General features: G+C 43.8%; 1 protein-coding gene across 3 annotated transcripts in view; it reads left to right on the top strand.

The window, feature by feature from the left end:
* BABAM2 (BRISC and BRCA1 A complex member 2) overlaps nt 1-20,861 on the top strand; it is a 416,595-nt gene that overhangs the window by 310,176 nt on the left and 85,558 nt on the right. For all 3 annotated transcript variants that reach the window (XM_028496715.2, XM_055089090.1, XM_055089091.1), the window contains exon 8: nt 20,423-20,522. In XM_028496715.2, the coding sequence (XP_028352516.1) occupies nt 20,423-20,522 (100 nt within the window). The remainder of the gene's footprint in view (nt 1-20,422; nt 20,523-20,861) is intronic.

Here is a 20,861-nt window from a genome sequence, read left to right as displayed (position 1 = left end):
GGCCCCGGACGCGCAGGCTCAGCGGCCATGGCTCACGGGCCCAGCCGCTCCGCGGCATGTGGGATCTTCCCAGACCGGGGCACGAACTCGTGCCCCCTGCATCGGCAGGCGGACTCTCAACCACTGCGCCACCAGGGAAGCCGTATTATGATTATTTTTAACTCAGCCATTTGAGTGTAAGTTGGGGACGTGGACGTTACCCTAAATGCTTCAAACTGTATTTCCTCAGAACATGGGCCTTCTCTTACATAGCCACAGTGCAGTTATCAAGTCAGGAAATGTTATCACCGACACAGCGCTATTATCTAATCCACAGTCCATATTCTAATTTTGTCAATTGTTCCCATAATATCCCTGTTAGCTATTCTTTACTCTGGTCCAGGATCCAGTCCAGGATCACATGTTGCCTTTAGTTGTCATGTCTCTTTGTTTTTCTTTTGTCTGGAATGGTTTCTCAGTCTGTCTTTATCTTTCTTGACCTTGACAATTTCGAAGGGTACAGGCCAGTTATTTTGTTCCTCAATTTGGGTTCATTTGGTACTTCCTCATGATTAGATTCAGATTATGAAATTTGGCAGCAGTGCTGCAGACATGGTGTGTGTCCTGAGTGCATCATACCGAGATGTCCGTGAAGTCAGTTTGTCCCTGGATTGGTGATGTTTGCTTTGATCGCTTGGTTAAGGCGATGTCCACAAGGTTTCTTCACTGTAATGTTACTAATTTTCTCTCTGTGATTAATAAGAAATTCATGGAGACAAGTGTTGAGACTATGTAAGTATCCTCATCAGACTTAACCCACTAGTTTTAACATCCACTGATGATTTTCTAGCTTCATCTTTCCTTCTACATTTATTAGTTGGCTTTCTACTGTAAAAAAGAGCCTTCCTCATTTATTTATTTATCCATTCATCTGTCAATAAAGGACTTAATGATCCTGTTTTATTCCACAGAATATACACCACTACTATCATTATTTATCTTGTTGCATAACGAAAGATAAATTCATCTCATTGTATTTGCTTTAGAAAACAGTTGTGTTTTGAGTGCTGTGTAGATTTCTATGGCTGCTGTAACAAATTGCCACAACTGTAGCAGCTTAAAACAACATAAATTTATTACCTTACAGTTCTATAGGTCACAAGTCCAGTGCAGTTCTCACTGGCCTAAAATCAAGGTGTTAGCAGGCTGTATTCCTTTTTGGAGGCTCTAGTGGAGAATCTGTTCCCTTGCTCCCTTGGGATGTTGGAAGAAGCCAGTGCCTTGCAGTCATAGAAGTGACATCCATGTCCTTGCTGGAGGTCAGCTGAGGGCCTTCCTAGCTTTTAGGTGCTGCCTGCATTCATTGGCTCATGGCCCTCTTCCTGCATCTTCAAAAACAGCATATCCAGTCCCTCGCACACTTCAAATCTTTTCTGTCTCTTCTTCTGTTGTCACATCTCTCTTACCTACTCTTCTGTTGCCTCTTCCACTTTTAAGGACTCTGTGAACAGATTGGGCCCACTCAGATAATCCAGGATAATTGCGTCGAGGTCCTTAACCTTTATCGCATTGCAAGGTCTCTTTTGCCATGTAAGGTGACATGTCCACAGGTTCTGGCGATAGAGCTTGGACATCTTTGGGGAGCCATTATTCTGCCCACCACAAATGCTTATCCTTGTTCAAGGCTTGCACTAGGAGCTTACTTCTATTTAATCAGACAAAACGTCAGGCAGAGGATTACAAGCAAAGAAGCTGTTCAGTGAGAGATTATTTCATGTTTAGTTAGAAGGAATAGGCTTGTAGTCACAAGTGGGAGCTGAGAAAAATATGTAGTAGTAACAGGGCCTCAACAACTGTGCTTGAAAGGTTGGACAAACCATTGAGGAGTCAAGCGAGCATGTAGGGCTTCATGTCCAAGTGTCCCTGTTGCAAAATAAAACTGTGGTGCTACTGTCTGCAGGGGCTTCACTGGACCCAGGCTGGTGAGCGGAATCATGTTGGACAGTAATGGCTCAGTGTTCCTGTTTCCTGGATTTAGTACCTGCCCTCTTTACAGCATCTAGACCTTCTGCTTCTGAATAATGTGCTTTCATCAACTAGTCACTATTTCTTAATTTTGTGCCAGAGAAGTTTGTACATTAAGATTGGATCTTTCAGGTGTTATAGGATTTCTCGTAAAGCTTCTTTAATAAGAGATACTCCCAGCTTTCTGAATCCAAATAGCTACCTATCTGTCTACACCACTGCATTAGACCAGAGTGGAATGATGGAACCGAAAGAGTTCTGAGAGTTAGTTGGCCCCATCCTCATTGTGCATATAAGGAAACTGGACAACAGAAAAGCTAAGTGATTGCTAAGGCCCCACCGCCAGATGGTCTGTGGTGGGAGGCCAGGGGTTGGGTGGTGGTGAAATGTGTGTGGCTTTAGGAATTAAATGTCCTGGCTCAATCCACTGTCCATGAGTTACCAAATGAGTTAATTGAGTCAGTTACTTCACCTGCCAAGCCTTACTGTTTATCTGTGAAATTTATCAACCTTACAGGGCTTTCCTAAGGATTAAATAAACATAATAAATGAGAGTTCTCAGTACAATGCGCGGCTCCCAGAAAGTGTTCAGTATGTGTTAGCTGTTATGACTGTTCTTCCAAATAATGGTGGGAATCAGATCAATAATATGGAGTCCCCACGTCTTCAGGAATTTTAGGTTCCCAATCCCAGAAGCAAACTGTACTACTCTGCTCACCACTCAGGTGCTCCATTCATTGGGGCCTTGCCCTTCCCTTTCCACCCTCGCCTGCCAAGTTCAGGACCTTCTATTCTTTACATTCACTTCTGTTTATACCCTGGTCCCCCTCATCCACACACAGGTAATAAATGGCAACTGTAACTTTCCAGTGGTACCAAAGAACAGAGTATACAGGGTAAAATGTCATAGTTGTGTCCGCCTGTAGCTCCCCCTTAGTCTGAAGGTTACTCTGCAGCATGATCTCCTCAGCACCAAGTGGAAAGTGGAATAAAAACCCCTCTGCACTTGGATTTCCCTCAGGTGATCTAGAACTATTGTCCTCTCACCATCACTGCCCACCCCACCATACACACACCTACTTCCTCTACTTATTTCTTTCACACACACACACACACACACACACACACACACACACACACACACACACACACTGAGGCCCAAGGAAGGTCTCTAAGACACCCAGGAAGACCCTGTTTTCTCTGATTCTCTCCCTTTTCTGCCTCTGTTTCTTTCCATTCCCGTCTGGGGGCTGCGCTATAGCTATCTTCTTCCCTATGTTTGGGGCTTCTCTGGCCTGGGTGGTACCACCCTCCTCCTCAGGACAATCAATGAGCCTCAAGTCTTCACGTCAGTGAAAAGAGGGGAAATATGATTTACTGGGAAATGCAAAGTAGGTAGATTTCGTGTTTTCACAATGTTGTTCCTTCTAGCTCTTTTTGGGTTTTTGTAGTTACTGTTGCTTTAGTTTAGTCACAGAAATGGTATGACACATTGCATACCGGTCTGCAACTTGCTTTTTTCTCCTTTAACAATACATCACGGCCAGTTTTCTAATTCAGGACCTGTAAGTCAGTGTCATTCTTTCTCGTGGCTGCATCAGAAGATTTTACTCTAATGGATTCAACTCTGCAATTGACAGATACTTCAGTTGTTTGAAATTTCTTGTTTACGTTTGTGATTTGGTCCTACCCATACAAACCTGTCATTTATTCTCTAGGAACTGACTTTCAGTCCTTACCCTACTGAGGAGGCTCCAGTCTCTCAGAATATGCCCGATAGCATATGTTGAGTCTGGAGGACAGTTGGTGTGTTTGCTGCTCAGGCAGCGAGCATGGCTGCAGCTTTATAGTTGGAGGATATGATGTGAGTGAGTGTGAGGGCTCCTCTGGCTCTGAAGAGACCCTGATCCCATGTTAGTGCCCAGTAAAATGAGAAAGTACTCAGAAGAGACAGTTGTCCTGAGTTTGCCATCACCTGTATTGAGAAGCAGTCTCGGTCCGACTGGGAAAGAGAGGTGCTGATGTGAGCCCATCCCCCTCCTGAGGGGCTGTAAGCTCTGAGTTGGACCACTGAGCCCTGAATACTTTGACTCTCAGAGTTTGCCAGGTGGCCCCGAAATTGTGGATCCCTCCTCTGCCTCTCTCCTCGAAGATTATCCACATGGACTTCTATGGGATTGTTATTTTTGGAGAGTACTCAGGACTCCTGAGAGTTATAGAGTGTCTTAAACTGAACCCTTACATCAAGGGGTCCATTCAGCATGTTCTTTTGTGTGAATGGGTGGAATTGATGCCACTGACGCCATATTGACACACTCACTACTGCAGGCTCAGGATTCAATAGCTATGGTTCAGTCATACGTTTTGTTTATTTATTTTTAAAATATTTATTTATTTATTTATTTGGCTGTATCTGGTCTCAGTTGCAGGATGCAGGATCTTCATTGCGGCGTGCGGGATCTCTCATTGAGGCGCGCGGGCTCTTTAGTTGCAGCACATGGTCTTAGTTGCCCCGCGGCATGTGGGATCTTAGTTCCCCGACCAGGGATCGAACCCGTGTCCCTTGCATTGGAAGGCAGATTCTTAACCACTGGACCACCAGGGAAGTCCCAGTCATACTTTTTAAATAAGTCATGTTGACAGCTCCCTCTGTGCTATTAGCATTGCTCTGTTAGTAAATTTTGAGTGTTGTTTTGGTTTTAAAAGCTTAAGAAAATAATAGTAGTCAAAATTCTGAAGCAACCAAGAAAGTGAGTTGCAAAGAAGTTATTAGGCCAATTTCAATTATATCTGACCAATTAAATAGGCATCACCCTTGTCTACATTTACCAGAACTCGTTTCCTTCCTGACTCAAACTTTCTCCTTCTGTTGCATCTTGTGTCACTGGGTTAAAGAAAGAAAACACACCTGCCTTCTGTGGTTGTCACGTTCCCCTCAAACCCAGATTTCGCTGAGCTGCCTGGACCAATGTGCTCTCCTGGGCCTCCTCCTGTTTCTCACCAGGCCTGCCCTGCAGTCTTTGTCTGGGAGTATGTAGACCTGTGTTTACTGTTGTGGCTGTTTTGAATCATCTATTTTAGAGAACTGGATAAAATAGCATTTAAACCGGTGGAGGTATTTTTAAAGTAAGAGATACAGGTAAATAAATCATGATATTCAGAAGCAGTCTCCAGTTTTGCACAGATGGGTGTTAACAGAACTGAACTCCTACTTCCTTCATTAGTTAGTAAACAATTTATTTAGTAAAATAAAATGTTTTTTAAATGACAGGAATCTACTCAATACATGTTGTTTTTGTTAAAATTCTGACTACGCTGATAGCCTCTTCATTCCCTCACCTCTTCAGACTCCCAGATGTCCTTTTTCATCATCTTTTTCCTCAATTACTTCTCCCCAGTGTCTCCAGAAAATGGGTGCTCCCGCTTTCCCGGTGGGTTTTGGAGCATGCCGTGTGGAGGACTGGGGCTTCTGCGGAGGGGAGCAGCGCCCCCATCCAGCAGACGTGTGGTGTTCTGGTAGAATGATAACGTCTGTACTCACATTCGTGGTCCTTTCTTGGGGCGGTAGCTGGGGCAGGGACCAGGCACCTCAGTTGCAGCAGCAGAACGTGGGGCAGAGGCGGGGCTTCTGCGCAGGCGCTAGCCCACGGTCCCTACTTCCCTTCACTGCCTTGCCTTGGTCCTCCTCTCTGTCCTGTTGGGCAGCATGGCGATGTGGTGGCGAGGAGGGGCAGGACGACGGGCAGCTGGAATCACATGGATGACTTGGCTTTTACAGGCGGAGCTGGGGCCAGACTGAATGTTGCTAAAGTTGGCAGACCAGCCATCTTGCCTGTTAGCCGATGAAGGTCGTTAACTCCTAAGGATCAAAGACTCCTCCTTCTGTATGTTTGACATGGTAATTCTTCTACTGGTGCCGGGGCAGTTGAAAACCTGCCCTATTCGTTCACATCAGAACCGGCTACAGGATTTTTTTTTTCTTTTAATCACACATTTTTCCATTGTAAGATTCTAATATGTTACCCTAGAACAGGGATGGGAGGAGAGAGATTTCTTCTCCTCTCCCTTCTCCTCTCCCCAAGAGAATCTCTGGAGGGTATCACATCACTTGGGTGTTCTGGGACAGCTGAAGGTGGCCGGTCACTGCCTAGTGGCTTGTCTGTGGCCCGCTCATGTCTGCTTGTATCTGCTAGAGATGGTGTTCAAGAGAAGACTGACTTCCAACATTAACCAGAATCGCATGTGACTACGCCGTGTGAACCAAACCAAAACAACAACAAAAGTACTTCCCTTCATGCCCTGAACAGTTGGGTTTACCACGTTAGTCACAAAAGATAAAATCACTACATCAAAAGTGCTCAAGCTCTAACTGGTGTTTTCATTTACGATGACTATTGGCCAGCTGTTGTTAAACATTAACGATAACACATATATCCTGAGGGACAGGGAATAGTGACTTCCCAACGTTTGGGGGTTGTGGCACCTTATCGTTGTCTCTGAATGGTTTGGATGATGGGCACATGTTTTTAATTTTTTTTTTAAAAAAAACACTTTACACAAACCCTTTTGTGATAAGTACAGACATCATCAGAGCCAGATCCGAGAGTTGCTGTTGCCTGTAAGCTGAATGTGTCTTTTAAACGTCTGCACGCAGATTCAGTCTGAACTTTCTCTGGCTTGCTAAAATTTGGGGTGCTTCATGCTCCAGTCAGTGGTACTTGGAGTGATTGCACCTCTCGACCGCAGAAGTACGCCTGAATAATGCTTCAGGCCTCTGCTGACAACCCCGAGCTCTCACAAAACTTTGAAGGTTTGGCCCACATACCATCAGGAAGCCAACATCCCCATCCTAAGTACAGGCCTAGCTTAAGGTTAACAGTAAGACCAACATTTTATTGCTTCATTTTCCTATTAAGCTCTAGGTCGCTGATTGAAGCAGAATTCCAGTGTATTGACACACCACCACATTGTTAACACGATAGGGAGGATTTGATTATGGGAGAACAAATCCAAAAACGGTAAATTGGCAAAAAAAAAAAAAAAAAAAAAAAGAATCTGGGGCCTTGCTTCTCAAGGCAGCTTTTGTGGTTGCATTCCTTTATTTGATGTGGTTCCCTCCTTCTCCTGTGCCAAACGGTGCAATGTGGGAAAAATGATGAAGTTGCAAAAAAGGGAGGGCGGGGGGTAGGGGCACAGGAGGAAATAGGGAGTGAACTGTTTAGTGACAGGAGAAAGAAGACAGAGCTTAGGGATCAAAGACAAAAATACCTGTCTCTCCAAGCAGGAAGCAGAAAGCAACACAGGAGTCCTTTCCCCGTGCCCAGGTAAAGACTGAGCCACTGTCAGCTGGCACCTTTCAGGCCAACCTGGCCGAGCGCAGTAGACAGAGCAGCCAAGAGCTGCCTGCAGGTGAAAAGAACAGCTTGAGAAGGTCAAGGCTGAGCGCTGTGCATTACCAAGAACAGCGGGGTTAGCCTGGGAGGGCCCGGGGGAAGAGGGCTGGGGAACAAAGGCCGCCTCCCATCAGCAGCTTATGGGAACCTAACATGTTTTAACAGCAGCCAACCTTGGAGGCAAGTCCCAGGGCAGCATGGGAACCTAAATGAGGAGAAAGGTTTCCATGCAGGAACAGGATTTTATTTATTTACAATTTTCAGGCTGGGCAGCTTTTCTGCTGTGTGGTTTGTGACTACCCAAAGTGACATTTTCTGAATTTTAAAATTATCTCTTTTTGCACTGTGAAAAGAGCATATATGATTCATCTTAATATTTCCGAGGATCAGTCGCCAGCGAACAGCTAGTATTTCGGGTGGGAGGAAGGCTTTTGTAGGCAGCTTTTTCACCTAGCATAGAAGTAAAAGCACCAGAACATGCCTCAAGCGTCATTTGAGATCATATAAATAGCTCTCTCTTGCACAGTTCTAATCCAGTATCATTATGAGAACTCCCACAGTCCAAGAGTTGCCTAATGTTCACCTCACGCTTGCCTGGAAAAGGCTAATGCTTGTGGTTTACCTGCTGATCGAATACAGTTTCTAAGAGGTTTGACCCAAGGGCCCACTTTTCATTTTGGCTAATCTAATCTAGGTCTTTTGGCCTGTATTTCTTCCTGGATATTTTTCCTACCTTCAGCATCTGTGGAACTTTCAAGTGATCCTTTAATCCTAGATCAAGAGTCAGAAAACTACAGCCCGCTGGTTGGATCTGTCCTGCAGCCTGTTTTGTATGGCCTGCGAGCTCAGAATGATTTTTACATTTTTTAAATGGTTAGAAAAACATTTAAAGAATAATATTTTGTGACTTGTAAAAATCGTGTGAAATTCACATTTCAGCTTTCATACATAGAATTTTATGGGAACACGGCCATGCACACTCGTTTACATATTGTGTATGGCTGCCTTCCTGTTACAGCATCAGAGGTTAGTAGTTCCGACAGAAACCTTAGGGCTGCAAAGCCAACAGTACTTACTACCTGGCCCGTTACTGAAAAAGTTTGCCAACCCCTGTCCTAGACCCTGAAAACCTTCTTTTTGACAGTGACTGTTTCAGAAAAGATAATATACATTTACTGACTTCTAATGTCCATTTTGGAAATTTAACTCTCACATCTTTCCTTACTTACTCTTTCAACTTTAATACCACAAATAGTTATTGAGTGCCTACAATGGACTTGGCCTTATTCTTATTTCTGGTGTTTTAGCAGTAAACAGAACAAAATCCTCGTTCTGGAGGAGTTTACATTCTAGTGAAGGGTGATGGGGGGAGACAATAAACAAATACAATATGTAGAATGTTTTATGGAGATATACGCCATTTATACGCCATTAAAAAAAAGTAAGACAAGGAAGATAGGTTACTGGAAAAGGTGGGTTGTTTTAAATAGGTTGTTGAGGAAGCCTTACTGAGAAGGTGGTATTTGAGTAAGACCTGAAGCAGGGGAGGAAGCCCAGTGGATGGTTGGGAAGAGAGCTGCAGGCAGAGGGAACAGCAGAACTGAGCCAGTGCCCTGAGGCCGGGCAGCCCCAGCTTATCCTTGGAGGCCAGAATCCAGAGGAGGGCTTCCCTGGCGGCGCAGTGGTTGCGAGTCCGCCTGCCGATGCGGGGGACGCGGGTTCGTGCCCCGGTCCGGGAAGATCCCACATGCCGCGGAGCGGCTGGGCTCGTGAGCCATGGCCGCTGAGCCTGCGCGTCCGGAGCCTGTGCTCCGCAACGGGAGAGGCCACAGCAGTGAGAGGCCCGCGTACTGCAAAAAATAAAAGAAAAACAAAGATCAAGCAGTCAAATCAGTAAGGACAGAAAGATTTTAATAAAACATAACGAGGGCTTCCCTGGTGGTGCAGTGGTTGAGAGTCCGCCTGCCGATGCAGGGGACACGGGTCCGTGCCCCGGTCCAGGAAGGTCCCACATGCCGCGGAGCGGCTGGGCCTGTGGGCCATGGCCGCTGAGCCGGCGCGTCCGGAGCCTGTGCTCCGCAACGGGAGAGGCCACAGCAGTGAGAGGCCCGCGTACTGCAAAAAATAAAAGAAAAACAAAGATCAAGCAGTCAAATCAGTAAGGACAGAAAGATTTTAATAAAACATAACGAGGGCTTCCCTGGTGGTGCAGTGGTTGAGAGTCCGCCTGCCGATGCAGGGGACACGGGTCCGTGCCCCGGTCCAGGAAGGTCCCACATGCCGCGGAGCGGCTGGGCCATCCAGGGGAGAAGTTATGTTAGATCGGACTGGGCCTAAGGAACCAATCGGTTGGAGCTGCCGTGGGCTGAAACGGGATGAAAGCAGGAGCAGTAGGTTTTGCAGGCAGAGTTTGCTGGTGAGCAGGTTAAGTTTGATGTGCGTTTTAGACATCCAAGTGGAGGCGTTCAGTAGGCAGTTGGCCATATGAGTCCTGAGTTCAGGAAAGGTCTGAGCGAGAATATAAATTTAGAAGTTGTCAGTATAAAAGAGGTATGTTAAGCAAGGAAACTGGCTGAGATTCAGGCTCAAAGCCCAGACCTTTCCTTCTCTCCAGGACATCTCTCACTCTGACTAAACAGAACTTCTTTTTTAACCTTGAATTTTCTTTCCTGCCCACTTCACCATTGGCATGCATCAGGATGGACCATCATAGCTTCTTATTCCTTCTCCAGGCCGATGCCCTTTTACCAGTAGATATCCCAGGCAGCCCAAAGTATGAAATAGGCTTTTCTCATATTGTGGCAAAAAGCTGCTCACTGTGGTCCAGGGCCCACGGTCTGCTGTCTGCAGAGTTCCTAGCCTATGATTATTTGCCTTGCCTTGTTGAGTGGTCTCTGTGTCCTCCTCCCTTCCAGCCCCAGTCTTGTTTTACTGCTCTTTGCCTTGCCTTCTGGTTACCTGCATGTGACTGGACTTCATTTTGCCCGTGTACACACTTAGCAGTTATCATTTTTTTTCTAGTTGTTTCCATGAATGTCTCATCTCCCGTACTAGGCCTTGAGCTCCTTAAGAGCATATCTCTGCTTTCTTCATCTCCTGTTTTTGTCCACAGTGCCTTTCAACTAGTCAGTGACCTAATGCCTCGGGGATGGGAGGCACATTTGCTTTTACCACACACCTTCCCGTCCTCAGTCCCTGTTGTGCGTCCTCAGGGTGAGGTACAGAGCAGGGTGTGAGGACCACCTGCACCTGCATCCGCTAGGGAAGCAGGTCCCACCTCAGACCCGATTGAACTTAATCAATCAGCTTCTCTGGGGTGGGGCCTGGGTATCTGAGCTTTTAATAGGCTCCCTAGATCATTCTTACGCAATCATGAAAATAGCACAGAGGAAAGATGCCAATCCCACTTTGACTGTTGCCAGCCTTAAACCTTGGACAAGGCATCCATTTCAAGCCTCAGTCTTCTCTTCTCTATAGTGAGTATATTAATACTTGTTACCTACTGTGTAAGGCTGTTGTAAAAATCCAAATGAGGAGCACTTTGGAAACAAATTGTAAAGCGCTGTGTACCAGTAGCCTGGCTAACCGCATCTGGTATCTTTTCATTTCTTTGTGTGTGCAAGCCAGCCTCCAGCTACCTATAGATTAGCTCTTTGAGCACAGAGACCAGTGATGTGTGTGTGAAGTTGCCTCATGCTGTTCATAGGCCTGAGCTTTTAGTAAATGCCAGCAAACAGGAATCAGGTGGGTACACTTCTCTACCCGGTCAGGCAGAGGGAGTTTTTTCTCTGCCTCTTCTTTTGACCATCATTAAAACCTGTGTGCAATGAGGAGGAGGGAGTCATAAAAATGCTTGTGGGTTTAGTCTAGGGTAACTATTGTATGCATTGATTTTTTTCCTCCCAGCTTTATTGACGTATAATCGACAAATTAAAATGTAAGATATTTACAATGTACAATGTAATGATTTGATATATGTATGTATTGGGTTTTTTTTCAGTAAGTATGGTTCAAAAGTAATTCATAGGAAAAATAACCTCTACCTGTGCAGTAGCAGAGCAGTAAAGCCATTCATTGGATCCTCAAAGTTGTAACAAACTCAGAATAAATTCACTCATACCTAAAGACTAGTATTTGAAAATAGTTTCTCTTCTTAAAGAAATTGTGGTGGAATCGTACTGCAGGTAACAGGCCAGGGATCAAGATACAACGAGAGGAAAACAGCTTTTCTTTCCCTTTGCCTGTTCATGTCTTGCGTGGCCGGGCATCATTATAAAGTAGTTCATACCAAATCTTTTTTTTTTTTTTTTTTAGCATCTTTATTGGAATATAATAGCTTTACAGTATTGTGTTAGTTTCTGCTGTATAACAAAGTGAATCAGCTATATGCATACGTATATCCCCGTATCCCCTCCCTCTTGCATCTCCCTCCCACGCTCCTTATCCCACCCCTCTAGGTAGTCGCAAAGCACCGAGCTGATCTCCCTGTGCTATGAGGCTGCTCCCCACTAGCTATCTATTTTACATTTGGTGGTGTATATATGTCCATGCCACTCTCTCACTTCGTCCCAGCTTACCCTTCCCTCTCCTCGTGTCCTCAGGTACATCCTCTACATCTGTGTCTTTATCCCTGTCCTGCCCCTGGGTTCATCAGAACCAATTTTTTTTTAGATTCCATATATATGTGTTAGCATATGGTATTTGTTTTTCTCTTTCTGACTTACTTCACTCCGTATGACAGACTCTAGGTCTAACCACCTCACTACAAATAACTATATTTCATTTCTTTTTGTGGCTGAGAAATATTCCAGTGTATATATGTGCCACATCTTCTGTATCCATTCATCTGTCAGTGGACACTTAGGTTGCTTCCATGTCCTGGCTATTGTAAATAGTGCTGCAGTGAACATTGTGGTACATGACTCATTTTGAATTTTGGTTTTCTCAGGGTATATGCCCAGTAGTGGGATTGCTGGGTCATATGGTAGTTCTCTTTTTAGTTTTTTAAGGAACCTCCATACTGTTCTCCATAGTGGCTCTGTCAATTAACATTCCCACCAACAGTGCAAGAGGGTTCCCTTTCCTCCATACCCTCTCCAGCATTTATTGTTTGTAGAGTTTTTGATGATGGCCCTTCTGACTGGTGTGAGGTGATACCTCATTGTAGTTTTGATTTGCATTTCTCTAATGATTAGTGATGTTGAACATCTTTTCATGTGTTTGTTGGCAATCTGTATATCTTTTTTGGAGAAATGTCTATTTAGGTCTTCTGCCCATTTTTGGATTGGGTTGTTTATTGTTTTGATATTGAGCTGCATGAGCTGCTTGTGTATCTTGGAGATTAATCCTTTCTCAGTTGCTTCATTTGCAAATATTTTCTCCCATTCTGAGGGTTGTCTTTTCATCTTGTTTATGGTTTCCTTTGCTGTGCAAAAGCTTTTAAGTTTCATTAGGTCCCATTTGTTTATTTGTGGTTTTATTTCCATTTCTCTAGGAGGTGGGTCAAAAAGGATCTTGCTGTGATTTATGTCCTAGAGTGTTCTGCCTATGTTTTCCTCTGAGAGTTTGATAGTGTCTGGCCTCACATTTTGATCTTTAATCCATTTTGAGTTTATTTTTGTGTATGGTGTTAGCAAGTGTTCTGATTTCATTCTTTTCCATGTAGCTGTCCAGTTTTCCCAGCACCACTTATTGAAGAGGCTGTCTTTTCTCCACTGTATATTCTTGCCTCCTTTATCAAAGATAAGGTGACCATATGTGCATGGGTTTATCTCTGGGCTTTCTATCCTGTTCCATTGATCTATATTTCTGTTTTTGTGCCAGTACCATACTGTCTTGATTACTGTAGCTTTGTAGTATAGTCTGAAGTCCAGGAGCCTGATTCATACCGAATCCTAATAGAACATCTGCTAAGTTCATTTGTTGTTTTCAGGGCTTTAAAAGCTTTAAATGCTTTTCCATATGCTAACAGAATCCTAATGGTAGACATCTGTTAAGATTGTCCCTCAGAGGCTTTTCTGAGATGTTAACAAACTTAAACACATTTCTGAACAAAAACTTGGTTAGTGTTCATGTCATTAGACAGACTCTGTTTGCAATTACAATATTCTCATCTTTTGTATTTAAGTATAAAGTTTCCTTGCTTGCATTTTACCTCCTCTCTCCTGGAAAGTGTCCATCAAGTCCTCTGGCCCTCAGAGTTTCCAGGGGTTCATTTGCCTAGAATGAAAATGTCCCTAACCACTTCAGTTCAGGTACCTAAATAAGTTTAATTAATATTCCTGGAAACAGCCTTACGGGCTCAGTCAGCCCAGGCATCTGCCTGAAACACCCAAACCAGGAGGAGCCTGATGGATCTGACACATGTGGAACCAGATGTCACAAAAGTGATCATTGAAGACTTGAGAGTGGGGTAGATTTAGGTCAGAGAGACCTGGATTTAGATGCCTTTCTGCCATTTTACCACCTATGTGACTTCAGAGATGGTTATGTAGCTTCTCTAAGCTCTAGCCTTCTCATCTGTACAGTGGGATAGCACCTTTCTCAGAGACTCACGTGAAGAGGAGAGGATATCATATAGGAAAAGCACTTGGTATAGTGCCTAATACATAGTACTTCATAAATGGAGCTATTATTTACTACTCCATTCTGTGGAGAATTCGTTTTACCAACTAAATCCCTCATATTGCCTTTTAAACTCTCTATATTTATACTGTGACTAAGCAAAGAATACCTGATTCAAATTATCCATATAGTATGCCTTCACATTTTTAAATTACTCTATTTCATGATTCTGTAACCTTCTAAGTAATTTAACTTAGCAATTTCAACTTCTTTAGACTTTGCTCCAAATAGGAACGTTTTCTGAGTGTTTAATCATACTTATCATTGTCTCAGAACATTTCCCTTTTTTTTTGCGGTACGCGGGCCTCTCACTGTTGTGGCCCTCTCCCGTTGCGGAGCACAGGCTCCGGACGTGCAGGCTCAGCCGCCATGGCTCATGGGCCTAGCCGCTCCGCAGCATGTGGGATCTTCCCAGACCGGGGCACGAACCCGTGTCCCCTGCATCGGCAGGTGGACTCTCAACCACTGCGCCACCAGGGAAGCCCAACATTTCCATTTTTATATGTCCCTCTAAAAATGGGAAACAAGAAATGGAATACAGTGCTCTAAGAAGACCTGATTTTATGCTGTGAAGTATGTTTAGTGGAAATATTAGATCAGGTGCATGAATGCAATACAGCCAGGCCCACACTGATGCTTCAGTGAACCTCTCATCCAGTGTGACTCTCCAAATTTTCTCCTACTTGTAAACTTAACTTGTCATTCTGATCTTTTATTTTCTTCTCCTGTTATATTCATTGAGTTTTTTTCCATTTTGAATTACACCCTGATTTTGTTTAACTGAGCAGTGGAGAGACTCTTAGGATGGCTCCAAGTTGAATCTATAAAATGAGACAAGGGCTAACAGCAGCTCTAGAAAATGCTTTACTAGGAAAAAGAAAATCCAGTTAGGAAAAAACAAAAACAAAAAGCAGACTCTTTCCATGGTGTAGTGTTTATGTACTTTTGGGTTTTCAGAACCTACATATGATTTTTTTTTTTATTCCACCCAGTTAACTTCTTGTAACAGATGATATCTTAAGAAAAAGTGAGATGACAAGGTGATGAATTTCATGGATGAAGGCTTTTTGAGGATAATTTCAGCCACTTATACTACTGTTTCAGTATGTAGGTAGGGATTAGCAGGGGTAAGAGTTTTAGAAATTCCACACCATTCTTCTTATGAAAGAATTTCTAAAGAAGAAGGACACAGGCTTTGGAACCAGAAAGACTGGGATTCAAGCCTATCTCTGCAACTTACTTGCTGGGTAATCTTGGACAAGATACTTAGACTCTTAGAACCTCAGTTTCCTCATCTGTAACTTGGGCTAATTAGGTCTATCTGGCACAGTTCTTGGGAGGGTTAGAGATAACGAAATGCCTATTAGAGTGCCTGGCAAAAGTGGATACTCAATAAATAACAGTGACTTTTGTTTTATTGTAATGGCTTTCCTGGCAAGCCACCAGGAAACATACTCTGTTATTATAGAGTGCCCTAGATTCTTGAGGTCCCTGGCATTTCTCTACCTTGAAAGGAATTAACAGTGGTGCCCTAGTCACATATTCAGAATGGAAAACTCAAGTCCTTAAACAGATTTAGGCATACAGTTCGTGTTTGTTGGATTGAATTGAAGGCTCACCTTTCTTTAGATTTCTCTTAGCTTGGGGCCTAGTGGCCACTGGTGTCCATCTATCATCCTTGAAGTTCCCCATTTCCATGCTTCACCCTCCAACACTCCCCTGAATCATACTATGGAGGAGGCAACCAGGGCAGCTTCCTGTCCCTCAGAACCCGGTTCAAAGGCAGAAGGGGACACTAAGGCCGATTCAAGCATCTCTGACCTAACCCTGGACTCACACAAGAGGCATTCTTGAATAACGTCTCTCTTGGAGTGCATGGTGCTATTTTAATATTAGTGTAACTCTAATTGTTACTTTAACCCTTGAGAGAGATGGGTCCTTTTGAGAGTAGTGTTATCCCCGCTGCACTCACGGGAAAGTTGAGTAAGACCAAAGAGAGCAAACTTGGCAGCAGCAAGAACTACAGTTGAAAATCATTGGCCCTTCTTGTTTTCTCCAGTGCCAAATTATGTTTTCTTCATTTTATTTGGCCAGTAAGGTAAAGCCCAACATGGGGAGAAGGGAGTTATTATTCCATAATGAGTTAAAACCCTATTGTCCCAAGTCAAGCTTGCAGACAGGCTGACTGCCTTCATTTTTGTATGTCAAAATGCTCAAAAATATTTCCTTTATGCTGTTGACTGTAGCCAATCCAAGTCTTCAATATTAGAGACGCTCTGAATATTTACTGACAGAGCAAGGTCCACAAGGGCTCAATTAGCTGTATTTGCATGGAAACAATAGTATTAGTACATAGACAGTTCTTATATTTGACTTTTAGAGCCAAGGAGACAGACCTGGAAATGTTTTTCTGGCTAACTTTCGGTCTGTTCAACTCCACTGTTGGAAAGGTTTCTCAAGCTCTGGCCTTGTCCTTCTAATTTCTATCCACAGATTCAGTTTCAGTTCTAAGAATTATCAGGCAGCTTCATGTTTCATTACAGTCCATAAAGAGATTGACGGTGCTTTCTCATCAAAGCAGCCCTTTTCACCCGTTTCTTCTCCCAAGTTCAGCCTGAGACCCTGCCACACCAATTTTGGTTCCCCACCTTTTAGCCCTGCTTTCTCCCTGCACCGCTCCAGAGATCAGAAGAGTCTACAGCCAGTCGTCCCTTTCATCTCCCCCTCACCCCTTCCCCAGCCCCAACTCAGCCACTTAGTGAGTTAGTGAGGCCCTGCTTCTCGCCAACCAGCCCTGCATTCCTGGGAATGGCTGAGTGAGGCCAGGCATCCCTGCACAGGGTGAGTTTTCTGTTGTACATGCTCAGCACAGTATTTTTTGATTCATGAATATTAAAGCATTGGAGATCACAAGGCCTTACCTCCTCCATCTTGCACACTTTGAAAACATAATAGCTCTTTTATTTCAAGGCACTTGACTTTGTTTATTCAGCACCATCAGGGCAGCATTCAGGCTATAGCAAGCCTGTTAAATATTTACCAATGAGGCGGATATTTATACATGAATCAGCGGCACTTATCAGCGTGTGATGCTGGAAGTCAGGTTCAGAACCCTCACAGGCAGAGAAACTGCTGAGTTAAATAAAGCGTGCAGCGAGTGTCCTTTAAAAAATCAACTCTCATTTAAAACTATCCTTGCTGGTATCTGAAGTGTTCACACATTGAGGCTTCCCCTGCACAGCTAAGTCATTCACAATTGGACATGACAGAGTGGTCGGTCCCTCACATCCAAGAGGCAGTGAATCCGGTTGTTTGATGGTTGGGGTGGGAGAGTACTGAGGTGTGAACAAAATCGGGAGGAATACTTGTCCTGCTGCCTTGTGGAAAGTTGTAAGGGGAGATGGGCTGTACAGCACAGTGCCTGCTTCGGTGGTGGTCTGAGTGCTTCTAGAAGCCCTTTAGCCTCACTGGAATCCTGACCCTGCTTACTTACCAGCCATACCCACTGTGTCTTTCCATCCCTGTAGCCCCTTTTTTTTTTCCTAAGATTTAATTTTTTATTTATTTTTGGCTGCATTGGGTCTTCATTGCTGTGTGCAGGCTTTCTCTAGTTGCGGCGAGCTGGGGCTACTCTTCGTTGCGGTGCGCGGCCTTCTTATTGCGATGGCTTCTCTTGTTGCAGAGCATGGGCTCTAGGCGCACGAGCTTCAGTAGTTGTGGCACGCAGGCTCAGTAGTTGTGGTGCACGGGCTTAGTTGCTCTGTGGCATGTGGGATCTTCCCAGACCAGGGATCAAACCCACGTCCCCTGCATTGGCAGGTGGATTCTTATCCACTGCGCCACCAGGAAGTCCCCTTGTAGCCCCTTCAAGATTAAAATCCCCCCTGCTCTCAGGGAGTCACGTAATTCAGCAGTAACAGCAGGACTCTGGTGCAACAGGCTTCCCTGAGTTCGGATCCTGGCTTTACCATTTCCTAGTTGTGTGAACCCAGGGAAATTTCTTCTGCTCTCTGAGCCTCAATTCCTTCACTTGTAAAATCACAGTGATAATTCCCACCTCGTTGAATTGTGGAGAGGATTAAATTAGATAATGAAAAGGCACCTAGCAACAAGGGTTAGCTCTTGATAATCACAGAAGCAGAGTACGGAGAGATGGCCCTGGCAGCAGAGCAGCTGGTCTTTGGATTTCTCCATACCTCTGCTTCTTTCTATTATTATAGGTAATTTTTGTTTAATGGCTGTATTTCAGAGACAGAGAGAGAGTTTCAAGTTGAGAGGATTACCCATACGCTGTTTTCACTCCTTGTATCCAATTTAGTGAATGATTAAGAACTTATCCTGTAACACTGTTTACAGGTCAAAGGCCATTACTATCAATTCTAAAGAACTGTTCGAATTTTTTTTTTTTTATGTTAAGGATTGTTCCTCTAAGCAACCTATAAGAAGCCTGGATCTTGGTATTCTCTGTTATGCAGATATTCCAAGAACCACAGTCTGTAAATACTGGATTTATTTTTCTTGTACTATAGAATTTTCTTCTTAATCCGTTTTCCATCCTAATGGAACCATTAGACACTTCCAGTGAGATGTGTGCCCTCTGTGTACTTTTGCATGAAAAGAGGGGACAGAAAGCCTTCCTCTCGTTCACAGAAAGTCATAGGAATTTTCCTAGCCTTCTTCAGAGTTGAGGCTAAATCTCATCCAATGTCTACTCTGAGAGTAGCAAATGGAAATGATGTTCTTGCTGATTCTGTGCAGTTGCAGGGTGTACATGATATATTAACGTCATACTTAGTCAACGCTGTCTCAGAATTTTCTCAGTTGTCAGTTATTGTGCTTTTTAGTTACCATCTGAGTAGGATAAGTCAACAGCGAATACTTCCACTCCATATTGAGCTGCTCACACCACCTGGACTTTTATTTGTTTCTTGGGATTTCTCATTCCTGTAAATAAATAAACATAATATTCATTTTTACTGGAAAAATTAATTTCAGAAATCTGTAGTCGATAGGGAGACAGGCTGGATCTGGAGTCCTTTGAGTAGTTACATATGTTGTTCCTTGTACCACAAACTCTAGACTGAGTCAATCTGCTCTACACTATTTGAGAATGATTTTCTAGACTGTTACTGTTGTGAAATGTTTTGCTTCCATTTACAACCTCGTTACTGTGGGGACTTGGATAATGAATAATCACAACATTAAGAGATTTTAGGGGTCTTTTTATATCCCCTTGTCTTACAGAGAGGCTTTAAGAGGCTTACAGAAATATATACATTAAAATAAAATTCAAATAGGAAAAACAAATTAGGACTGAAGGAGAGTGAGAGTAGGAAAGAAAGTGAAATCAAGATTAAGGATGATATACAAAATGCATGCTATAAGGTTCTGAACAATTTTTTTAAATAATCTTACGCGGGTTAATTAAACTGAAAAGAGAATCTCCAGGAAAGTTCTGGAAAATGTTTCTGGATCAACAGTGTCTTAGTGTTTGGGTTGATGATTTCCGACTGTACCTTCTTGTTTAGATGAATTGAATATCAGTGTTTACTGGGATTAGTTGCACACTTCCTCCCCATATTGACCCACAGACACGGGACCCCGGTGTTTCAGAAAATGGTTAATTAATTGCCACCATTTAAAAATTGAGAGGTTAAATCGTCTGGATTTCTGGCTTCACTTGAAACATTAGTATCTGGTAAGACCAGGCTTGTATTCCTACATGTCAGAGATAGCTGGGGCTGATCAGTGAGAGCCCTTCCCCTGTACACAAAATCCCCAGTTCCTTCGAGAGTCCCCACCTGGTTCTCTCCACTCATTTACAAAACCTGCCTGGGCTGGGTAGACCCCAGGCTTTTGCATCCCCTGCCCTAGACCACCTGCCTCACACTATGAATGAGGAAACTAAAGCCCAAGGAGGCTGCCCAAGGCAACAAAGCCGGTGAGCTGCAGAACTAGTCCCTTTGGTACACTATTACACCGTTGTGTCAGTTCAGTTTTGTTCAGTTTAATGAATGACGTACCTTTGCTCAGCCCAATTATGAACTGGGCATAGTCAAGAGTATAAAAGTCTGTGTTTCAGTAACAGGTACAATCCGTTAATGTTGGTAAGACATTTACCCATGCCAATCAAAATTTGCTAATTTGTACTGTTGTGTGATAGGATCAGGAGTTGTCGTTAATCATTAGTTGTTAGGCATGTGTAACATGAACATGTTGTTTTAACAAAATGGATAAACTATATATGGAAATGTAGTCGTAAAGTGAAGACCCTGTAACCATCATCATTATTTCAGGCAGTTGGTGGGCAGAGTTGGACACGAGAAGCCAAGTCTGTTTGGGGTGTCACTTAAACTGCCTGAGCCCTAAGAGAAGTGTCCATTGTACTCTTGTCCTTTCAGCGCACTTGGCGGCTCCTCAGCTCTTCATATCCCAGCTTTTCCAGGAGGCGGATGTCTCATTGATTATGTTCCTCAAGTGTGCCACCTGCTCACCAACAAGGTAAAAGCAAGTCCTCTGCCTCCCCCACCTTGTGAGGCTCCTTCCTCCAGCGTCATCTACCCAGCATCATGGTGCACACACCATCCTCTCCACCCCATCCTCTTAGTTTCAACCTCCATCTGACATCGACCTTTCCTACTTTGAATTACATCTCATCAGTTTCTCTCCTGATTTCTTTGCCCTCCTTCCTTTTCTGAGGATTCTGACCTCCTGTTCCAGTCTTATCTTCATCTTTTAAATGTATATCTCCTCTTTCTTTTTTTTTTTTTTTTTTTTTTTTGCTGTACGCGGGCCTCTCCCGTTGTGGGGCACAGGCTCCGGACGCGCAGGCTCAGCGGC

The sequence above is a fragment of the Physeter macrocephalus genome, chromosome 12 (genome assembly GCF_002837175.3).
Source record: "Physeter macrocephalus isolate SW-GA chromosome 12, ASM283717v5, whole genome shotgun sequence".
Lineage (NCBI taxonomy): Eukaryota > Metazoa > Chordata > Mammalia > Artiodactyla > Physeteridae > Physeter > Physeter macrocephalus.
Note: the sequence above shows the minus strand (reverse complement) of the source record. Positions and strands in the feature narration are given on the sequence as shown.